The 19,554-nt window shown below is 40.2% G+C and overlaps 1 protein-coding gene across 2 annotated transcripts in view; it reads right to left on the bottom strand.

Annotated features, from left to right (window-relative positions):
• Window positions 1-1,720: 1,720 nt before the first annotated feature.
• TTC7B (tetratricopeptide repeat domain 7B) overlaps window positions 1,721-19,554 on the bottom strand; it is a 126,812-nt gene continuing 108,978 nt past the window's right edge. For both annotated transcript variants that reach the window (XM_033062715.1, XM_033062714.2), the window contains one exon: window positions 1,721-2,704. In XM_033062715.1, the coding sequence (XP_032918606.1) occupies window positions 2,483-2,704 (222 nt within the window). In that variant the 3' untranslated portion in view covers window positions 1,721-2,482. The remainder of the gene's footprint in view (window positions 2,705-19,554) is intronic.

The following is a 19,554-nucleotide window of genomic DNA, read 5'->3' as shown; positions in this document are numbered from 1 at the left end:
AATGCAGCTAGGAACTTGTTTTAACTTGAAAACTATGTTTAAACAAGCAATGCTGTTTAATTCATATGCTGCAAGGATTTCCACTTCTACCTGAAAATTCCTAAATGTACAGCCTTACAGAGATAATAAATTTTTAAAAATAGGTAGCTGAGGCTATTCCCAAGAGGTAGAAGCTTGTGGATTTACAGTGAAACTGATTCCAGTGCAAGAAAAGGGAAACAGATATTCAGGTTCACCTGATATGCACAACACCAGTGACAACTTCTCTACTAATAAAAGACATGACACAATTAGATTGCTAACCTTTCCACATTGGGAGTTTATCAAAAAAGGCCAGGACTTGAAATGGAATGAGAAGAATCAAAACTGAATTCTGTTACAGAATTCTCCTATTCTCTGCTTTTGTCTGACACTCTGTTGAGAAAAACCACCTGCTTCAGATCTAGGTGCAAATTGCCTTGATGGAAAAGCTTTGATATTATAGAAAAGAGAAGTCAATACTGTGAAGGAGCACTCCTGTGAAAGGTATCACAAATTAACTAATGGAACTGGGACAGGAAAAATGCTCAGGAGGAACTGAATTAAACAAATAAAGGTTTTGCACTATTTTTTGGTGTCATGTAATGAGTGCCAAAAGACAGCAGGGCCAGAACACAAATTATGAACTGGGACTAGAAAAGAGAACAGTTGGCAAATAGAAAAGAGGAAAAGAAAGCCAAGGACAGTAGGAAGAAAAAATGCCAAACAGGGACTTTAAATGGGGAAATAAAACTGATGTTTTCCGCAGTGAGCAAGATGATACAATTTCTACTGCCTTTAAAATAGATTTTCTACCTATTACAGGGTTTTGGTCCATTTTACAGAGAACATATGGTCCAAATACCAAGCAGATACAATTTCAAAGTAGCCTCAGCCTAACAGGCATTTGAAATGCCAGGAGAAAAACTGAAGAGCTCCCCAGGTTTGTCTTTTGCCATTTGAAGATGCTCATGGAGCCCCACACTGCCTCAGTGAGGCTCCTCCATGTATTTGAAGCACATAAGCTCTGGTGAGGGACAAAGAATAACATTTGATGTTATTTTCCTGAATCATCTGCAATCCTGTGCTAAGCACTTTAAAATCACTTCTTGTGGCAAATCGGCCAAGTATCAAGGAGCACCCAGTCTTATGGGGAACCTGGAACTCTTCCCAGGCTCCAAATGTGCCCAGTGCTGTAAATGAGTAGACACTACTACCCCAGCTCACGCACCCTGAGCCATCACTGCAACAATGATTCTTCTCCACACATCCCAGAGACCCTCTGGCAAGTATCTGTCTACTAAACCAGTCTTTCGGAGGACACAAAGGGTAGGAGATGTTGAGAAAGAACTATGAAGACAGTAAAAAACCTCAAAGAATATTGTATAAATTTTTAACATGCTTTTCCCAAGCACTGTCAAGGTGTATGTAAATGTCCATACATTATGTAGAAGCAGTGTAATCTGGCTTCATCAAGAGCTGGAGTGGAAGGAATAAAAAAGGAGTTGTGAAGATTTAAGAAAACCTGAAATCTAAGACAACAGTACCATTGGCAAAGAGTATAGCAGCTTCTGTTTTCTAGACTGGCCTCAAAAGATTTAATTTTGGTGTTGTTCATCTTCTAGGTCACCCAGCCACCTCATAAAAATGTGCTCACAAGCCATCTATTTCCCCCAGATTCTTAATTAGGACACAGGAAAGGTTCCATTTAAAAATCATTTTATTATTAACATAATCTTCCCATTTAGCCAAGTGTGGGTTCATGTATAAGGAATGTCGGTAAATATTCCATTTGAGGCTTCTTTTTACATATTTCCATTGATAAATAAACTCTGAATTCACATAAAAAAGTTAAACTTAAATAACTAATATATTTTTTGTAACAGGCATACATTGGTAAAATATAAATATTCTTGTACTCAGCCTTTGCTCTAGATAACAGTTAGCCACACATCACAGTTATTAACAACTAAAAACAAGAACTCAACTGATTTTCTGGCCTGGACTAAAATAGAGATGGAAACAGAAAATTCACATTTTGACTTTGGGCCAAAAGAGGTTGAGAGGCAGGAAGAGAACAGTTTTATTAACAGCCTTGTTAAAAATAGTCTGCTCTGCCACTTATTCTACAATTGGTAGTTGATTCCATTACAATTTTATGTAACACTCAAGTTTCACTAACAAAATATGGCACATCATCCATGAATATAATGATGTTTTAAAACTACCAGGGCAAAACTGCAGGCGATATGAGTGATTTGGCTCTGGCTCACCACTCTGTCCTCTCAGTCTGACATTAACATATGGTGGCACCTCCCTGCTTTGGCCACTTTCCCACAAAAGGGTGGAGTTTGTTACCTGTAGCTCTCAAGTTTCTCAAACTAATCAGTTACCAGGCAGTCTCACACACTGGGTTTGCTCACCCAGAAGTCAAGACCAAAAATCTGTTGACAGAGATGCCCTCTCACAGGACTCTGGGAATGATGGTAAAAGGGACCACGGGACTGCTGGCTTCCAGCTCCAGTGCTGTCAGGAAGCATTCGGTCGCAGCATCATCATTGCCTTGAGCCTGCAGCACCTCTCCCAGGCTGTTCCAGACCTCGTGAGCTGTGGAGTTCACCTGGACAGCATCTCTGAGAATCTTCTCTGCCAAGCTATAGCGCCCAAGTTGATGAAGTATCAGAGCCTGCAAGAAAACAAAGGGAAAATGGCTGAGATTGGCCAGTAGGGCTTTCCTGAAGCTCAAACAAGGTCACTGCAGTGAAATAAGTGTAGGCAGCTCTTGCAATCAAAGTGTTACACTATGTAATTTTTATTTTTTATTTTTAATTTAAGAAATTATCTGATGAAAGACTGGAGCAAGCTACTCCACACCAACAAAGTCAAGTGGCTTTGGACAGGAAATAAAGACTAAATAACAAAAACTCCACCTATTTGCCAAGAAGAAGGAAGTATCTTGCATAAGCTCCTGTTATCTGAAATCCTAAGGTGTATATCCCTAAATTTTCACATCCTCCCTGTGCATCTCAGCACCCATCTCATGACCTATACACAACACAAGCAGCACTTGGGGATTGCTCTAACAAGACTGAGTTCAGCTCAATGGGCAACAACCACAGTGCTTGATTTAATCTGTGGAACAGGAACAGGGACTGATATTGCCCCAGTAATGCACAAATGACCAGCAGGCACAGAACTTCTTCATGAGCATCCTTGTTACAGATCCTCTATCTTCCTCTCTGAGATGGGATCCAACTCAACACTATACAATCCAGAGCACGTCCAAACCTACTAGGACATGGGCTGAATGATGCCATGGAAATCTCCATCCATCTCATTCAGCTACATTACTGTGCCAGAAAAGTCATGGAATGACCCAGTAAGAGAGCTTTACTTTAGGATTATAATAATCCTTACAATATTATGCATTTTTTACATTGTGATTCTGTATTGCAAAACACATATGGACCATAAATCTTTGTTTTGCAGAGACGTGTCCCAATTACATGCTTACAGAGGTCTTGTGACTTCTGGCCTCCCAGCCCCCATCCCTTGAACCACAATTTCTTTTATCTCTCTGTACATCTGTCCCTCAAATCCTCATTAACCTAAGCACCGATGATTAGAAAGTACTGACATTCTATGCAGCCCCTGAATTACCCACCATACATTTCTGGAATTGTGCCCACCTGGCTGACTTTCAGCTTGGGAAGGCTGTCAACTCCATCCTATAGAACAACTGAGCACACCTTGCTCTGTAGAACAATATAAAGAATGCTGTACAGTACTGGCAAGTGAATAAATAAATGCAATGCAGGCTAATTTCTATCAGCCTGGCAGATGTTCTCACACAAAGGTGCTAGAGGGCTTTTCTGGGTTTGGACCTTTTTTGAGCTGTCAATTGAGTCAGCATTTTCAGAGCAAGTGAAACAGTACTTCCCATACAGAAACTTGATAACTCTCAGGGTCAGTGCTTTTTTTCTCTGCAGTGAAGTGATTGTCAGTGACTGGCAGGTATCAGATGTGAAACTATAAAAAAAATGAAGCAAGGAGATAGAATACACAAAGCTGGTGTCACTGCAGTGCACCTAACCTTAATAAAATTTAAGTGCTCTTATTTTTCAAGATAAGAGTCTCCATTTTCATACATCTTGCTTTTTTGGGGGTGCAGATATGTATATTTTATACTAATTAAACGTGAATTATTTGAATATTGCTAATACTTTTTTCCTTAAATATGCCAGACCATTTTCCCTGCTCCTAAGGATACAAGCTGTTCTTTTCAGCACCAAAGAAAAACCAAATTTTGCAGAAATAAGCCTGTTCATAGGAAGAGACACACACATTACATCACATCTGCCCTATTCTGTATGGCAAAAGGGATAGCTGAGATTTTCCAGGTGATAGAACAAGAGCAAATACTGGAATTTTGCCTGCTGTTATACTTTCCTAAGAATACAAGCATTAGTGTTGAAATTAGCATTTAGCAATAGTGAAGGAACCACTCTTGTGTTACATCCTGTCCCCTCATGGTTTGGGGACACAGCTTTCTCAAGGGAGTACCTCCTGAAAGTCAGTCTTTCACTGGTGTCTTAGCCTGGGATGATAAGAAGGCTCCTGCCTCAGGAGTAGGTCGTAGCTCTGGGACAACAAGTTTGCTTCCAAAGAACCACTAGAAAATTAAACTTGTTTCATGTAGAGCATTAAAAGGATAGTGACATTTGATCACTGTAGCTGTGGGCTGAACTCAAGTGATCTAGAGAAAGAACGCGAAATACTCTCTGATTCGTTAAATCTCTCAGAATGATGGTCAGATGTCATGTATTCTAAGTGTCCAGTTTGTGAATCGTCTTCTCGGACGACTTCATTACAATTGTGGCACAGAACATTTCAAATTGTTTGCAGCCCTTGTCTGACTTTGCTCTATTGGGCACTACACACCACAGGCAGAAGGAGCAGGCATGTCTATCACGCAGCAATATCCTTTGGTGACCTCACACCAACACCCATCCAAGAAAACTACCAACTTCAGTTTACCAACTGTCAGCATATGCTTGCTTTCTGTATTAATTCTTCAGGAAAAAAACCTAAACCACTAAACCACTAAAACCAACAACAACAACAAAACCCACCCAACTAACCCCCTTCCCAAACCAAAACTCCTCTCAGACTTCCCAGAAATCAGTACAAATTATCCTAGTCCTTCACTGCATATTCTAACTGGAAACAAAATCTTGAAGCTACCAGTTCTGGCTTTCACCTATTTAGCAGCAGATGTACAGACAACATTTATCTGCAGAACAATGTTAAGTCTCTTTCTTTATGGCTGGAGATGGGCCTGACCAACACATCAGCTCTGCAGAAACACAGAGGGGTACCTAAGTGAGATATGGTTCACACCTTAAGACTTGCCGTGTTACCATAAAACCTAAGCAGAATACCTTTTCTGTATATCCTCTCTATAAATTTTTAAAAAGATAAAATATGAGAGGGGTTTTGGAACCTGAATCAATTAGAAAAAGTGCTATATAATAATTTGTGTAAATAACAAGAAGTATCAGTAGGAGAATGTCCATTCAACAAAATACAATAAAACCAGTAAGTTTCAAAGTAATTACAGAAATCTAAGGCAACCTATTTGTTCTTAGTACCTTTTAGAATGCCGCAGTACTTGACAGAGGTGTGTTTAAGACAAGTGTTGGCATCTGCAGGAGAAAGCAGGATCTTTCCTGCTATTGCATCTCTTTCGCATGAAAGAACAATAAATGTATGACATTTATTCCTAATACAGTTGTAAAAGCCTATAATGTGTGGAGATTTGTGCATTTTGCAGTTTGGTACAAATGTTGCTTATTACTTTACTCCATGTTTGGTTTGCTGAGAATTTTGGGGTTCCTTTGAGGTTGATTTTTTTTTCCTGTCAAATCACTGATCTCCTCTAAGTGTGTTAAGGCTTTCACTTTCTCTCTGGTTAGGATGTCTGTATGTTGTAAACTCTCCAGGCAAACCTTACTTTTCTTTTAGCCAGTCCTACATTTTAGGAGTTGATTTTGTAACTCAAAACACTCCAAGAGAGAACTCTAATGAGAAATGGCACAGGCAGAAAGTGAAGAGAATCTCTGAAGAAACAGAGAGACTTTTTTTGTGCATCATCACAACCAATGAAACCAGTGCTTCATGTCCCCAGCTCGCTGATATTTATACCAGTCACTTTGAATAATCAACAGTACTCAAAGATCTGTGGAATTCAGATGCTCTCTGCTCAAGGAAAGGTCAACAGCCCTTTACAGTGCCCAGCCAGACCTGGGAGTAAAAGGGATTTTGCAATTCCCAGAGCCTCCAGGGGCTCTCCAAAGGGGCTTTCTAAAAGAGCAACGCTTGTGATACTGTGTAACACTGTGTGCTGCCTCCAACAGGAAGGTACTGTTGTCACTACCGACAGGTTCTACACAAACTTCACGTCCTAACAGTCTAGGAATTAATCAAAATGGTGAGGAAAGTGCTTCCAACTTTTGCCACCGGTTATTTTCAAGATCTTGCCAATTCTTTCCTCAGTCAACCTGGAGTCACAAAGTCTCCCTCTTGTTGGGCAATGATTTTACATGTGTTTCCTTCCTCAGTCATTCCCTTTACACTTCATTTTACATTGCCCCACATACAAAACTGCTATTCTTTGCTTAATTCACCCAAACATCTCTACAAGGACTGTTTTTACAATGCTCAGTCAAACAGAGTCCATTTGTTCATTAGAAAAATGTAAGCATCTTTTAAAAGGAAAACATTCAAGTGAATTTGGAATTTCAAATAGAGCATTACAGTCTTCAAATAAAATTTCTAGTTAGAAAATGCACTATCATTTATTAATAAAATATCATGACTCAAAACTTGAACAACTTCATGCAATAAGCAATTGTGTAAAGCCATAATTGCTTAAATAAGCATGTAGTGTAAACTTCACTGCAAAGATATATTTTTTTCTGCAGACAGGCTTTCTCTCTTTGCAAATTAACCTGTCATAATGATTAACCAAACAGTCAATGCAAAACACATATCTAGACAAATAAACACAGGACTAAGATTCTGTAAATATCTAATTTTTTATTTTGAAAAACAGCTATTTAAAAAAATATTAATAGCAGACATTTAGAGCAGTCTAGTAAGGTTACTTTCTTATTTGCTCCTAGGCAAATGAGAAGCTAACATTAATTTTTTTTCCATGGAATTACCTTTGAAAAAATTACAGTCATTATTATTGCTCATCATATGTGTCATCAAACCAGAGCTTTACCATAAAGTGCTAAACTATATTTGGATTAACTGGGAAAAAAAAGAGTAGAAAGGTAACATTACAAAGATCACTGTGATTTCTTCAGTGTAACTAAAAATTTTATCTCAAGAGAGCTGGAGGTTTCCTAAGGTTTAACTGTCTGACTACTACTCCACCATGCCTGAAAATAAAGTTCTCAGTCTCAACAGAAGCACCACTTGAGATTTTTATCTTTATTCACTTGATATCAAGAGGAATATTTTCATTTTCTCTGAGAAAAATGCAGACTAGAAGTGAGAGATGTTCTCAAAAACAATTAAATCTATTTAAATGTGTAAAAAAAGGGGAACTGTGACCATGAGTCCATTTGCACTCTTGCCTTTTTCAGGGAGGGTGCTGAACTCTCTCTTCAGAGAAGGAACCTGGGAAATGGGAGAAATGGACAGAACAGGAACAAAAACCCAGAAAAAAAGTGCCAGAGATTCTCACCATGTTGAAAAAACGCAGTCTGTTGACCAGCAGAAGTCTCAACTATGGAGATTTGAGTAGTACCCAGATATGATATTCATATTACAGTAATTTCACGAATACAAGCCGCACCAATTTGACTAAGATTTTGCTCCTAAACCGGAAATGCGGCTAATAATCAGGAGCAGCTAATACAACCTCAGAAGTGCCTGCCAGAGTGCTGAGCCGAGCAGCTGCAAAGTCGGCATTTTGCGATTGTTACAAATCGCTACTCTGTTGCACTGCGGGTGGAGCCTGGCTCCCTGCAGGCAGCACGGGGGGCGGGGAGAGAGGCGGGAGAGCTCTCTTTCCTCCTCTGCCACAGCCCAGGGGAGAGACGGGGTGGGGGGGGGGCACCGCCATTGCTGCGGCCCGGGGAGGGGGGGGGAAGCCCGCGCCGCCATTGCTGTGGCCCGGGGAGCCGACGGGAGCCCCGCACTGCCATTGCTGCGGCCCAAGGAGGGGGGGGGAAGCCCGCGCCGCCATTGCCGCGTCTCAGGGAGGGGGGGGAAGCGCGCGCCGCCATTGCCGGGGCCCGGGGAGGGGGGGGAAGCGCGCGCAGCCATTGCTGCGGCCCGGGGAGCCGACAGGAGCCCCGCGCAAGCCATTGCTGTGGCCCGGGGAGCCGACGGGAGCCCCGCGCAGCCATTGCCGTGGTTCGGGGAGCCGACGGGGTGCTTTGTCCCCGCCCGCCGCCGCCGCGGCAGGAGCGGGGAAACTCCGTCCCTGCCCGCCGCCGGCGCCACAGGCGCGGGAAAGCTCCGTCCCCGCCCGCCGCCGCTGCCGTAGGAGCGGGGGAAGCTCCGTCCCTGCCTGCCACCGCAGGGCAGCGCCGACCCGGGGTGACCGAGCCCAGGGGCAGCGGCGGCCGGCCCCGAGCTGCAGCACCGTGCTGGCCCACCTGGCCCCGTCAGCGGCCCCTAGCGGGCCGAGCCTGCACAGCCTTAGCTCAGCCAGTAAACCCCGCCCTCCCGCGGTTCTGTTACTAATTGCACGCGGGTCCTCGCTGCGAACGACAAAGCGGCTTATATTCGTGTGCGGCTTATCTATGGACAAAAACCGAAATATTTGCCAAGACCCAGAGATGCGGCTTATAATCAGTGCGGCTTGTATTCGTGAATTTACTGTAATTTATTCCTGGCCAGTCTGTTACATGACTTATTTGCTAAACAGTTTCTGTATTTGTATGATAAAGATCTTATGTAGCTAAAAAATAGCCCTCAGAGCTAAAAGTTTGCCTTGCAAAAACAACAGCTATAAGAAAATATTATAAGCATGTGAAAATTAAAAATAGACTTGATTTTGCTTTTAATGATAAGAGCAGGGAGACAGAAAAACAGTGGTCTGTTTTGCTGATGACCTGATGAAGCCCAATAAGCTATCAGCTGATAATGTATAATCAGAGCTATTCAGATGTGGAAAACAATAATTTTTACAAGCTACAAAAGATTTAAAGAACTCACTACATCCAACTTCACAATAATTTTCCCAGTTCACTATCTTACTGTTTGTAAGTGGGTCCCAGCCTAAGAGATAATCAACTTTAAGCTGTGATATCAGAAGGACATGCTAGAAACATCCCCATCCTAAGAGATTATCAACTTTAAGCTGTGGTATCAGAAGGACATGCTAGAAACATCCCCATCCTATCTAAAAACTTAAAAATCAGGGATTATGACCATAAATAGTTACAAAATTCAGAGTGCAATGTATGCATTGCAAATCCATATGCAGTGTAATTTTAGCATCACAAAACTGCCCCTTGTTACATGCTGCTTTTTCAGCTTATTTTGCAAGTGTTAAGGTGGCTGCTATTTTTAAACAGATCTATCAAACTTGAAGGTTTACCAGAGACTTGACAGTGCTATGCTATAATAATGAAACAGAAGTGTTAGTGAGGCAAAATGAGAATTTGCCATGATACATGGAAAAATAAGAAAAATTCTACAGCTGATACTTTCCAACCTCCGTGATAAAAATACACATTTTAAATGCAGTGTATAATCAATATTTTACACTTACATAGAGTGAAAGAGAACATTATTTATACACTGTGCTCTCCTATTTTAGCTGATGACTTTGTGCTGAAACATGTCCATCTAGTCAAAGTATGACTTTGCATAAGAAATCATTTATAAACTACTTTCAAAGGCACATGCATGTTGAGTCATTGTGCATAACTATTTCTGCAAGTACGAAAAGATTGTGACATAGCACATCAACTAGAAATAAGCCATTTCACCAGGAAAATGATGAATAAACATAGTTCTGTATCTGCAGACACAGGTTGCATTTCAATGCAGGGATTTTGAAGGATGGCCACATTATAAGGTTTAAAACCAACTGGATTGACCACACACTACACTTACTTTACAAGCAAAGGTGATAATAAATACATTTTTTAAATTGGAAAATTAACTGCTACACATACGTAATTTGTTTTCCAAAACAAATAAAATAAGTGGCAGAATAAAAGCCACTTACCTTATTTTCTCTAAAAAGGCAATTTTTTTGAAAAATAAAAAGCGTATTTCTTTCAGTATGGGCTAAATAAAACTTCCTAGCAGCTCAGTATGGATTTTCTTTTTTAAATGAGAACAACCAGCTAATAATACTACATTTGGTCACTCCCTAAACAAAACAAAGCAGCTGATGAACAAATACGAACCTGTGCCTTGAGCCCACACTTCTGTTCAGAGCCTATCCCAGATCATCGCCTGTGCCATGTCCCTGTCCGCCTCGCCCCTCCCTCGCCTTCCTCCATGCCCAGCCCACCCTCCCTGTGCTCTGTGGCCCCACTGGAGCCCCAGTTTGTTATTCCTCTGCCCTTCCCCCAGTACCAACATACCCCCTAAGGTATCCAATTGCTTCCCCTGCTGCAGAACACTTGTTGCTAGGAGAAAACCTAATGCTTGGCAACAGATTTTTAAAACAACTACTTTGGCTTTGTTATGCACTGAACTTCACATCATCAGCATGAAATAACGAACCCATGTGGCTGGGAGCACATCTGTGTACTCATAACTCCCTTGGAAATGATTGACCCCTTCCCACAAGGATGTGCTTGCCTTTTAGTTCATTACTGCTCACAGCCCAGAAACAGAAAGGTTCAAAATTTGAAGGCAGTTTTAAAAAACTGCTGACTGTAGCCTTCCACTGAGATGGAAGCCCTTGGGGGACCTCTTTTCCTGTTAAGACAATATATTCTTGCAATAATCTGCAGTAATTTTGATTTACACCTTATGTGAACATCCTACAAGTTTTAAAAAAAATCTTTAAAAAATTTAAAAAACGTACCAGGCTACATTGCAAGAATTAATTTGACTACAGCAAGCAGGCTGAAAACAATAAAACAACTTATGATAAAGTGAAGTAGCTAGTGACTCCAGAGCTTATTTAACTTTTTATCTATATCTGAAAATTACATGTGGTTACCAACACAGTAACCCCACAATGGTTCTCCTTCAGAAGTCAGAAGGTTACACCTCTAGCATTACCACTGGCATCAGGGAACAATTAAGTATAGCCTTAGTCCTCAGATTATGGCCAGTCCTAAACTTGTCATCTAGTGCAAATGTTTTACATTTTGTCCCAGGTGTGACACCATGAGGTGATGCTGAAGTGTATGTAGGGCTCTGGATCACCTCCCTCCATCTGGAGGCTTGGGATCACTGCATCTTCCCTTTCCTCCCTCCCAGCACTGAAGCTACATCATCGTCTTCTCACCTTTCCCACAAGCCAGAAACGAGGATTTCCCAGATGTATAAAATAAATACACGTGTGATGAAAAGGGCTGCAGGAGATCACAGCTTCTCACAGTGCTGTTTATGAAATGGGACCATAGCAATTTCTGTAGTTTGGTATGTTCTTGTCTTTTGTAATTTGTACCCTCACCCCTTCCCCTATGTAGACAGTTGATAGATATAAACACATCACAGTGCCTTCCCTACAGAAATCCTGCCACTTTATCAGTCTAATCTGTAGCTGCATTTCAACACTGCCTGGGTTCAAAGCAAGGCCAAGTTTACCACTGGATCACTGTACTCCATAGAGATACTCCAAAGCACTGTTTGTTATTGATGCCATTATTTTCCAGTATTGAGTCAAAGGGTCAGAAGCATAGCAAACTGTATTTCTGTTAATCAAAACCTAGGAGTAACATACAAGTTTCAATATCCAAAAGGGGGAAAAAACCTCAGATCTTCCAAAAATGATACAAGGATAAACAGAAAACCTCAGACCAAGTTTTTTGAACTGAGGAGCCTCAAAGTCAGCCCACTGAGTCAATATTCAATTATTTGAGCAAAGGCTGTACTTTTCACAATAACTGAGGATACCAGGATTCAGGGTCCTTACTCCACTGCCTAAAACTATGTTTCAGTCTAGAACACCTGAAGGTTCCTGGTATTGAAAGCTTGTGCTCCATGCAAAACTATTAAAATGTCAAGAAATTAATGTTTTTCTGTCCATCAGTCAATTACAGATAGAATTAAAGAATAATCAGAAATACCAAGCAGTGACTTTTAAAGAAGCTGTTTTTCATTAATGACAGTTCTTCTATACAACCACATTGAACATACTAGTTGTATGGGGCTTCTGGAAATAGTAATTAGAAAAATTGATCAAATGTTTTAATGAAGAAATCAATCTGAAGTCAGCGGAATAGCTTCTGTATCAAAGGAAAACCAGAGTTGCAGATACAGTACTAGGTTCTGTGAATAAAATTCATAACTAATAGAACTGTCAGATTTCAAATTGAGCTTTGAAGATCTTTAGCTAAATTGCCACTGTATTGAAAGCCAGCAATTGCAGTCCATGCTTGCACACACTCAGTACTACAGTACTACAGAAACTAGCGCTTACTTTTCTGAAGTCTGAACTTTTGAGACCATGGAAAAGGAATCAGAAGTGAATGATATTTTTCTGAAGTACCTTTTTGCATTTATGCATGTGCATTTCTCTCAAATATTCTGAAAAATGCTGTATTAAATATTCAAAGTCAGAACTGTAGTATTAGATAAAAGATGACCAATCTTTTCATTACTAAAATAAAACAGAAACTCTTAAACTTTTAAAGAGATTAAAGCCCATTATTCACTTTTTTATTCCTTTCGCCCTTAGCCAAAGAGACTTTTGCATATAAAAATATGTACATATATACATTATGACTAATGTCACTGTTTCAAAAGTGTTATGACACCACAGGAGCACTTACTACACTGGCACTGCAGTAACCTCTTTTTCTTAGAGGTTATTTTTAATACAGCTTTAATGAATATATATTTTTATAGCATCCCCAGGAAACAGACCACTTCCTCCCCCGCAAAGCAGATGTGAACTGCCATCTGCTGCTGGGGCTCAGCACGCTGCTCTGGACGGGCCATCCCCATGGCAGTGTGCAAATCCTCCCGGCAGGAGAGGGAATGCACCCCCCCTCTCCCTGCACTCTGAAAGGCAAGGCAGAAGCTGTAGGTAGCTGTTAACCTGCCAGTCTGCCAGGACAGCTGCCAGCAGATCCTTCTGTAAGGGACAGCTATTTTCAGTGTGAAGGGAGGGCCCACACCCTCCCATCTGTGCACCATCAGGCACAGGTCAGAAGAGCCAGAGCCTAACCATTGGCTAAGAAAGGGCTCCTAGCACTTTCAGAAAAATAAAACACTTCCCTATATACTGACTTACCCTGCACAAAATTGGAAGAAGTTGAACATACTGAAAACTACAGAAAAAAGCTTCTGACAACAAAAGAGAGAAGCCCAAACAGCAGTATTTTGGGGGGAAATTATTAAAGAGCTAAGAATAACATCAATGTATCTCAACAAATCAGCTTTTGCTAGTACTGATCTGGTAGCAGATCAGTACATAGATTAATAGATTAATATAGATTAATATAACTGAAGCATCACCTAAGTTTTATAATTAAATTCCATATAAGCCTATCACATTTTCTTCCTTTTTTTTTTTTTGTGGATTGTTAATTGTTAGTTTTTTATCTAAAACGTGCAAAAGTAAGGTATTTTCCATTTAATCAACATCAGAAGAGTCCTCTTAGGTCACTCCTAACACATCACTGTAACACATAAGGTGTTATGGACAACCTTACAACAAGATTTCTTGCTCCACAGTGTTTAGCCTGTAAGTGCTAAGAATCCTCTTCCCATCATCTTCCCAAATTTTTCCCTAGCTAGTTTGTTTTCATTTGCTTCAGTGCCAATGTGTTGTGGGTTGGCGAGGTTTAGAAATTTTTCCCATTATTATGTTAAGCTAGCCGGGATGGCTCTCCTATTAGCCGTTAAGAGCTGGAGATAAAGGACTGCTGAAGCAAGCTGATGGCCCCATTAGGGAAAGGTGGAGTCCTGTTTTTGTTTTTCGGCAAGTAAGAGGACACTGGGGGTAGGAGAACTCTTACAGCTCGCGGGCTGAACTCGAGGAGAGAGGTTCCTTTTCTCCTGTTGGGATCAGGCTTCTTGGATTTGGACTGCTAAAGCTTCCTGCTTCCTCTGAACAACTGGGAACTGGGACGCCCACGGTGAGCAGAGTTCCTTCCTCACCCTTTCTTCCACCCGGGGCGGTGCGGCCACCTCGCCGCCCTGCCCCTGCAGTAGCCGCGACTGAGAAGCCGCCTGCCCTGCTCCATCGGAGAGCCATCGGTGACTGACAAAGGGACTGGGACTGAATTCCATTCTGTTCTGTCACTGTTTTTTTTTTCTTTCATATAGCTGATGCTGTTTTTGTTTGTCTTATAAATATACCAGTAAAGACCTGTTATTCCCAACCTATACCTTTTTTGTGCCTGAGAGTTCCTGAATTTCCTTTTCCTGGTAATACTGTCCCTTTAAACCGGGACACAATGCCACTTAGCCTTATTTGGATGATGCATACTCCTCTCATGTTTACAAGGAAATATCATTATTAGTTTCCTACTCCTCCCAGGAAATGCTGCAGAGATTTCCACTGCCACACTGCCATGCAGTCACCTCGGCACTGACTGGGTGTAAGCCACAGGCCAGATTTGCCATCATTACTCGGGATTACAAGAGAATCACAGCCTCAGCCTATGAGGAACCTAAGTGGAACCTCTGTTTTAGTGCACATTGAGGCTTTGCTTGCCCTGTTGACCAGCCCCCACTAGTTTCACCGGGCGTGGCAGCCTCCGTTCTGGATACATAAAGCAATCAGTGGAGCACAAACACCACCATTCCACAAGGGAAGGAGAATCTGTAGGCTTACAAAACTAAAGGTGAGACTACACTTTTGACAAGATGATGATGCTGATAACAGAGACAAGATGATGTCTCATGTTGTGCCTGGCCAATTCATGCACAATGGAGATGCAGCTCTGATCAAGTACTACCCCAGCTCTTTGTCCTCCCCAGTCATTTCCATGCTCAGTCTTGCTCTTGCATTTCCGAAAATTATTTTATTTCTTTCACTGAAGGGTTTCCATGACTCACTTTTAATCAAACTTTGCCTTTGTCATGCAGATCTTCCCACTGAGTAGAGGTAGTGTGTGAACCATTCTGAAGTTTTCTGTTAACAAATCCAGTAACATTTAGTGAAGCCTCAGTCATTTCATCAGCTAGTTCTTCCAGAATTCTGGTCCACTCCTTCATACTCTTCCACCAGCAAGTATTTGCCATAATTTCCATACTTTCATTTCCATTGCTAATTTGACCTTTGCCATCCATGATGCATGAATATCACATATTTGCCATGAATATCACAGTCCTGTTGAAGATTGAGGCAAAATATGACTTGCAGTTATGGACTTTTTGTAAGTGGATATCCATCACTGCTCTGATTGACACTGCATGTTAAATCATATTCTGTGGTTGGTTTATGGCTCTTGAAATACAGTTTTCAAACTGTATGATAAATTAGTGCACGTGGTTGGAACCTGCAGAGAAAATGTAATTCTAAATGCTCTTTCTCCCTCAGTCCTCTCCTTTGGTTTACTATTGTCAGCTGACAGGCAGCTGGAATAAACTGGAGCCCTGCTTCCCCGAGAGTAAGAGCCTTGTCCATTTGAGTCACTTTTCTAGTTCACTGGAGCACAGTTGGCAGGAAGAACAAGAATGACAGAAAAGGCACTCCCCCACAAAGCCAGGATTTGATCAGAGTAAGCAAACTGGGAAGTTAATGCTCTCTGAGTAAAGAGCTGAAATGAAGAGTAGCAGCTTCCACTTTTCAAGGAAGGGATTTTCATGGCATAATAACTACAGCAACAGCATGTGTTTGGTGGGGAAAGTGGGAATTCTGGAACTGAAGTGAGCTGCTGAGTCTGAGATGAGATACTAACATTTCCTACCAGCTATTGCGTTAAACATCCATAGATTTATCTTCACAAAAATACTCAGATATAAATCTTATATTAAATCAAATATCATCCACATGGCAGAAAGACTACACCTACTCACACCACATCCCTAAATTTTTGAAGCTTAGGCATTGATTCTGCAGGAAATGAGGTAAGTTTTGACGGTCAAGCTAAAGCTACCTCATTTATCGTCCAGAGATCACCAGCTGTTCATATTATCATATCACAATTTTAAAGGAAATTAAGTTTGATGTGTCAATTACTTTAACAGATCTGACAGCATTTCATACTATTTTATAATTTATATCAGGAGCAGTTATTTCTGGCAACTGTAACCTACCAAGTTGTGGCTAGGCATTCAATTAATATGACAAAGCATCATCACAGACTGCATTTGTGTCATAGCATTTCATAGTCCTCTGGTAAATATTTGGGTCCATGACCCTCACAGTAACACCTGTTCCAATGGTAGTGTGGCTATCACTTTTTCAAATGGCCATAAATTAAAAACCAGACAGAATCCCAAAGAAGCTATTGTCAGCTGTCAGGACAAGCTGTAACAAGGACCATGGAAAAATGGTAATTGAAATGGCTTTGCAGCTGATAGAGGTTCACCTGCTCATCTTCTGAACATTTGTAAACACATGACAATATCTGCTTTAATTAATTACTTGCACTCATTTAGAAAAAAAAAGGGGTTGTTTTTAAACGAGAGGATGTACTTTTAAAACTGTGTCCTTATTTTAAAATACTTATTTTAAGGTAGCAAAACCCACTTACCATCAGGGACATTTTAATTCCAAAGCCAGGGCAAAATCCTTCCTTTTAGTAGGTCAGATCACTTCTGACAGATGGCAAGTATTCTTAGATGGAAAGTATTCTTCCAAAGTGCTACCTAACACCACCTTTATCCATGACAATTTAGAGTTTTGAAACCATTTCCACACTGTGTATTGTACAGAAGAAATTTTGAATCCACAAGATCTTTTTATTTCTAAAGCCCTTTACAGATAAGGTCTTTATATCACTCACAATTCACTAGTTCATCTAAACATATTATGCTATGCAGGAATACAGTAACTAAGCTAATGTAGCACAATACATCACATTATGTTCTAGAATAATTTTGAACAGTCAACTTTTAACAGCACTGACTGCAGTGAAGCCTGGTTTGGTTTTCTAATGACTGTGTCTTACATCACTGAAGTGGAGAATTTACAAACGCTCACTCTGGTGCATTTGCTTATACCTAACAAAAATCTGAAATAATGAAAAAGCCTTGGTAATCTTTCCTCCTGCCTATATTTTTGTAATATTTGTTCAAGCCTTTTTTTTTTAATCATCCCCTCTTCTGTCCAGATGAAACAAAGGTATTAAAGAATGATTTCGCATACCTGATTTCCTAAGGATATTGGCCTTAAGTAGTAAGTTCAATGTGTGAGACATAAAGAGTATATTAGTAATAGCTGAGGAAGATTCAACACACTGAGTTGCAACAAATCATTTCATCACTGGTTAAAGACTAATAAATTAGAACTGAGGAAAAAAATGGAACTCACATATTAATTTCAGATACATCCATAAAAGAAGCATTTGTAAATTCACTTACAAAGTTTAGTTCCTCGAATAACAGGAAAGCATTTTAAAACTTCTGGATTTTTCATCAAAATATTTAGAAAACAAAACAGAAAGAATCAAATGTCTGCATCCTAATGGTCCTACTAAAGCATATTATATTGCTCAAGTGGTTTTGGGTAGTGTCTTTCCTTGCAGGGCTTAGCTTTCAACAGTGTGAACAATGTTCATGCTTTCGTATTTCTGCCAAGTAAGTGCTTTGCTAATAAATTGCTTTGCTTTGTTCATCTGAGCAGTACTAAAAGACTGACGATTTCTTCCAGGTCAAATGCTTTATGTATAAATATGTGGCTCTTGAATACAAGCGCTCCATTTCAACTCAGTGTTTCTCTAGTATTTCTTTTTCCTTCAACTCTATATCAACTCTTAAGAAAGAAAAGCTGGTCCTAAAATCAACTTCAAATCTAATTTAAGGGCTATTTCTTGAAAGCCAGCTTCCTTGCAGCATCACACCAGCATCTATCACAACATAGCATTTCTCAGATTAGTGTGAAAAAGCCACACATGTATAAACTACACATCAGAGATTATCAGAAAGAAGCTGTAATGCAGAAAGTTTTCTCAATTTCCTAAGACACTGATAAACATGTCTTAGTAGAAAACTACATTCAGCCTCAACATCTGGACAGTAATATATACTTACAACCATTGTGACACACTTCAAAGTATTAAGTAACCCTCTTTTGTTTACCTCCCACTAACCACAGAACAAGAGTGCAGAGTTATGGTTTGCCAGCAGCCCTCTTTTGTTTACCTCCCACTAACCACAGAACAAGAGTGCAGAGTTATGGCTTGCCGTTTCTTACCAAACTGATTTTCCTGAGTGGGTATTACCCCTCTTCAGGGAAAAGCTGGCCTGAGAAGTCTTACTCAAAATGGTATTTATTGCATATAATGGTGATTACATAAGCACACAAACAACATAACAGTGAAAGAAGATTTATGACATTAGTTCTCCAAAACTGACTCTGGTTACAGACAAATAAACATTCCAGAGTTACATTTGTGCTCACCAATTCAAGTTAGGGACTATAATGGCCTTCAATTTCCCCAAGGACATAAAACAAGACTTAATTCTTTTTTGTTCAAACCCAGGTATGATTTTCATTTGTAGGAAGATGCACCAAAGCATAGACCTGAACAGAACACCTAAGAAAAATTAACCACTCACTGTATAATAAAAACAGCAATCCTTTTTCCTTTAGATTTCTATATCCATGTACTTCATATTTACTTCTGGTTTGAAGTTAACTTTTCTTGAATTCTATCTTACTACCAAAAAATACAGTAAGATAAGAAACAAAGATTTATAGAAGTAGTTTATCACCTATAAAAGTATGTTACTAAAAAACAGTGCAATGTTTAAGTGAGCTCTCAAAACCAGAACAAAAAGTAATCACAGAAACAACAGACTGATGCCTCAGGTACTTCTGAACCAGTCTGCTATCCAAACAGACATCTCCTGCACCAAGCACCTCAGTTGCAATGTCTTGGGAACTAATATATTCATTGAGCAAATCCAAGGCAACAGTGATAAATCTTCTATAAAGGAAGGGAACTGGGAGAGAGAGAGATGTAGGTAAGTGAAGTGATATATTATTTAAGAGTATTGAAAGTGAATGATACAAGGACCTCATTTTACATGGCTGAGCTGAATGTCTATCAAGGAGCTGCCACAGATCCCTTCACTTAAACTGCATGCAAAGGCAAGAACTATCAAATACATAATTTTCACTGATAAACGATAGAACTGATTTAATAATCTACATTTTAATAGGAGATCCATCAGTAACAGTACTAAATTTAAATATCA

Source organism: Catharus ustulatus, chromosome 6, assembly GCF_009819885.2.
Source record: "Catharus ustulatus isolate bCatUst1 chromosome 6, bCatUst1.pri.v2, whole genome shotgun sequence".
NCBI classification, from domain to species: domain Eukaryota; kingdom Metazoa; phylum Chordata; class Aves; order Passeriformes; family Turdidae; genus Catharus; species Catharus ustulatus.
The sequence above is the reverse complement of the archived record's forward strand: the minus strand, read 5'-3'. Positions and strand labels throughout refer to the sequence as shown.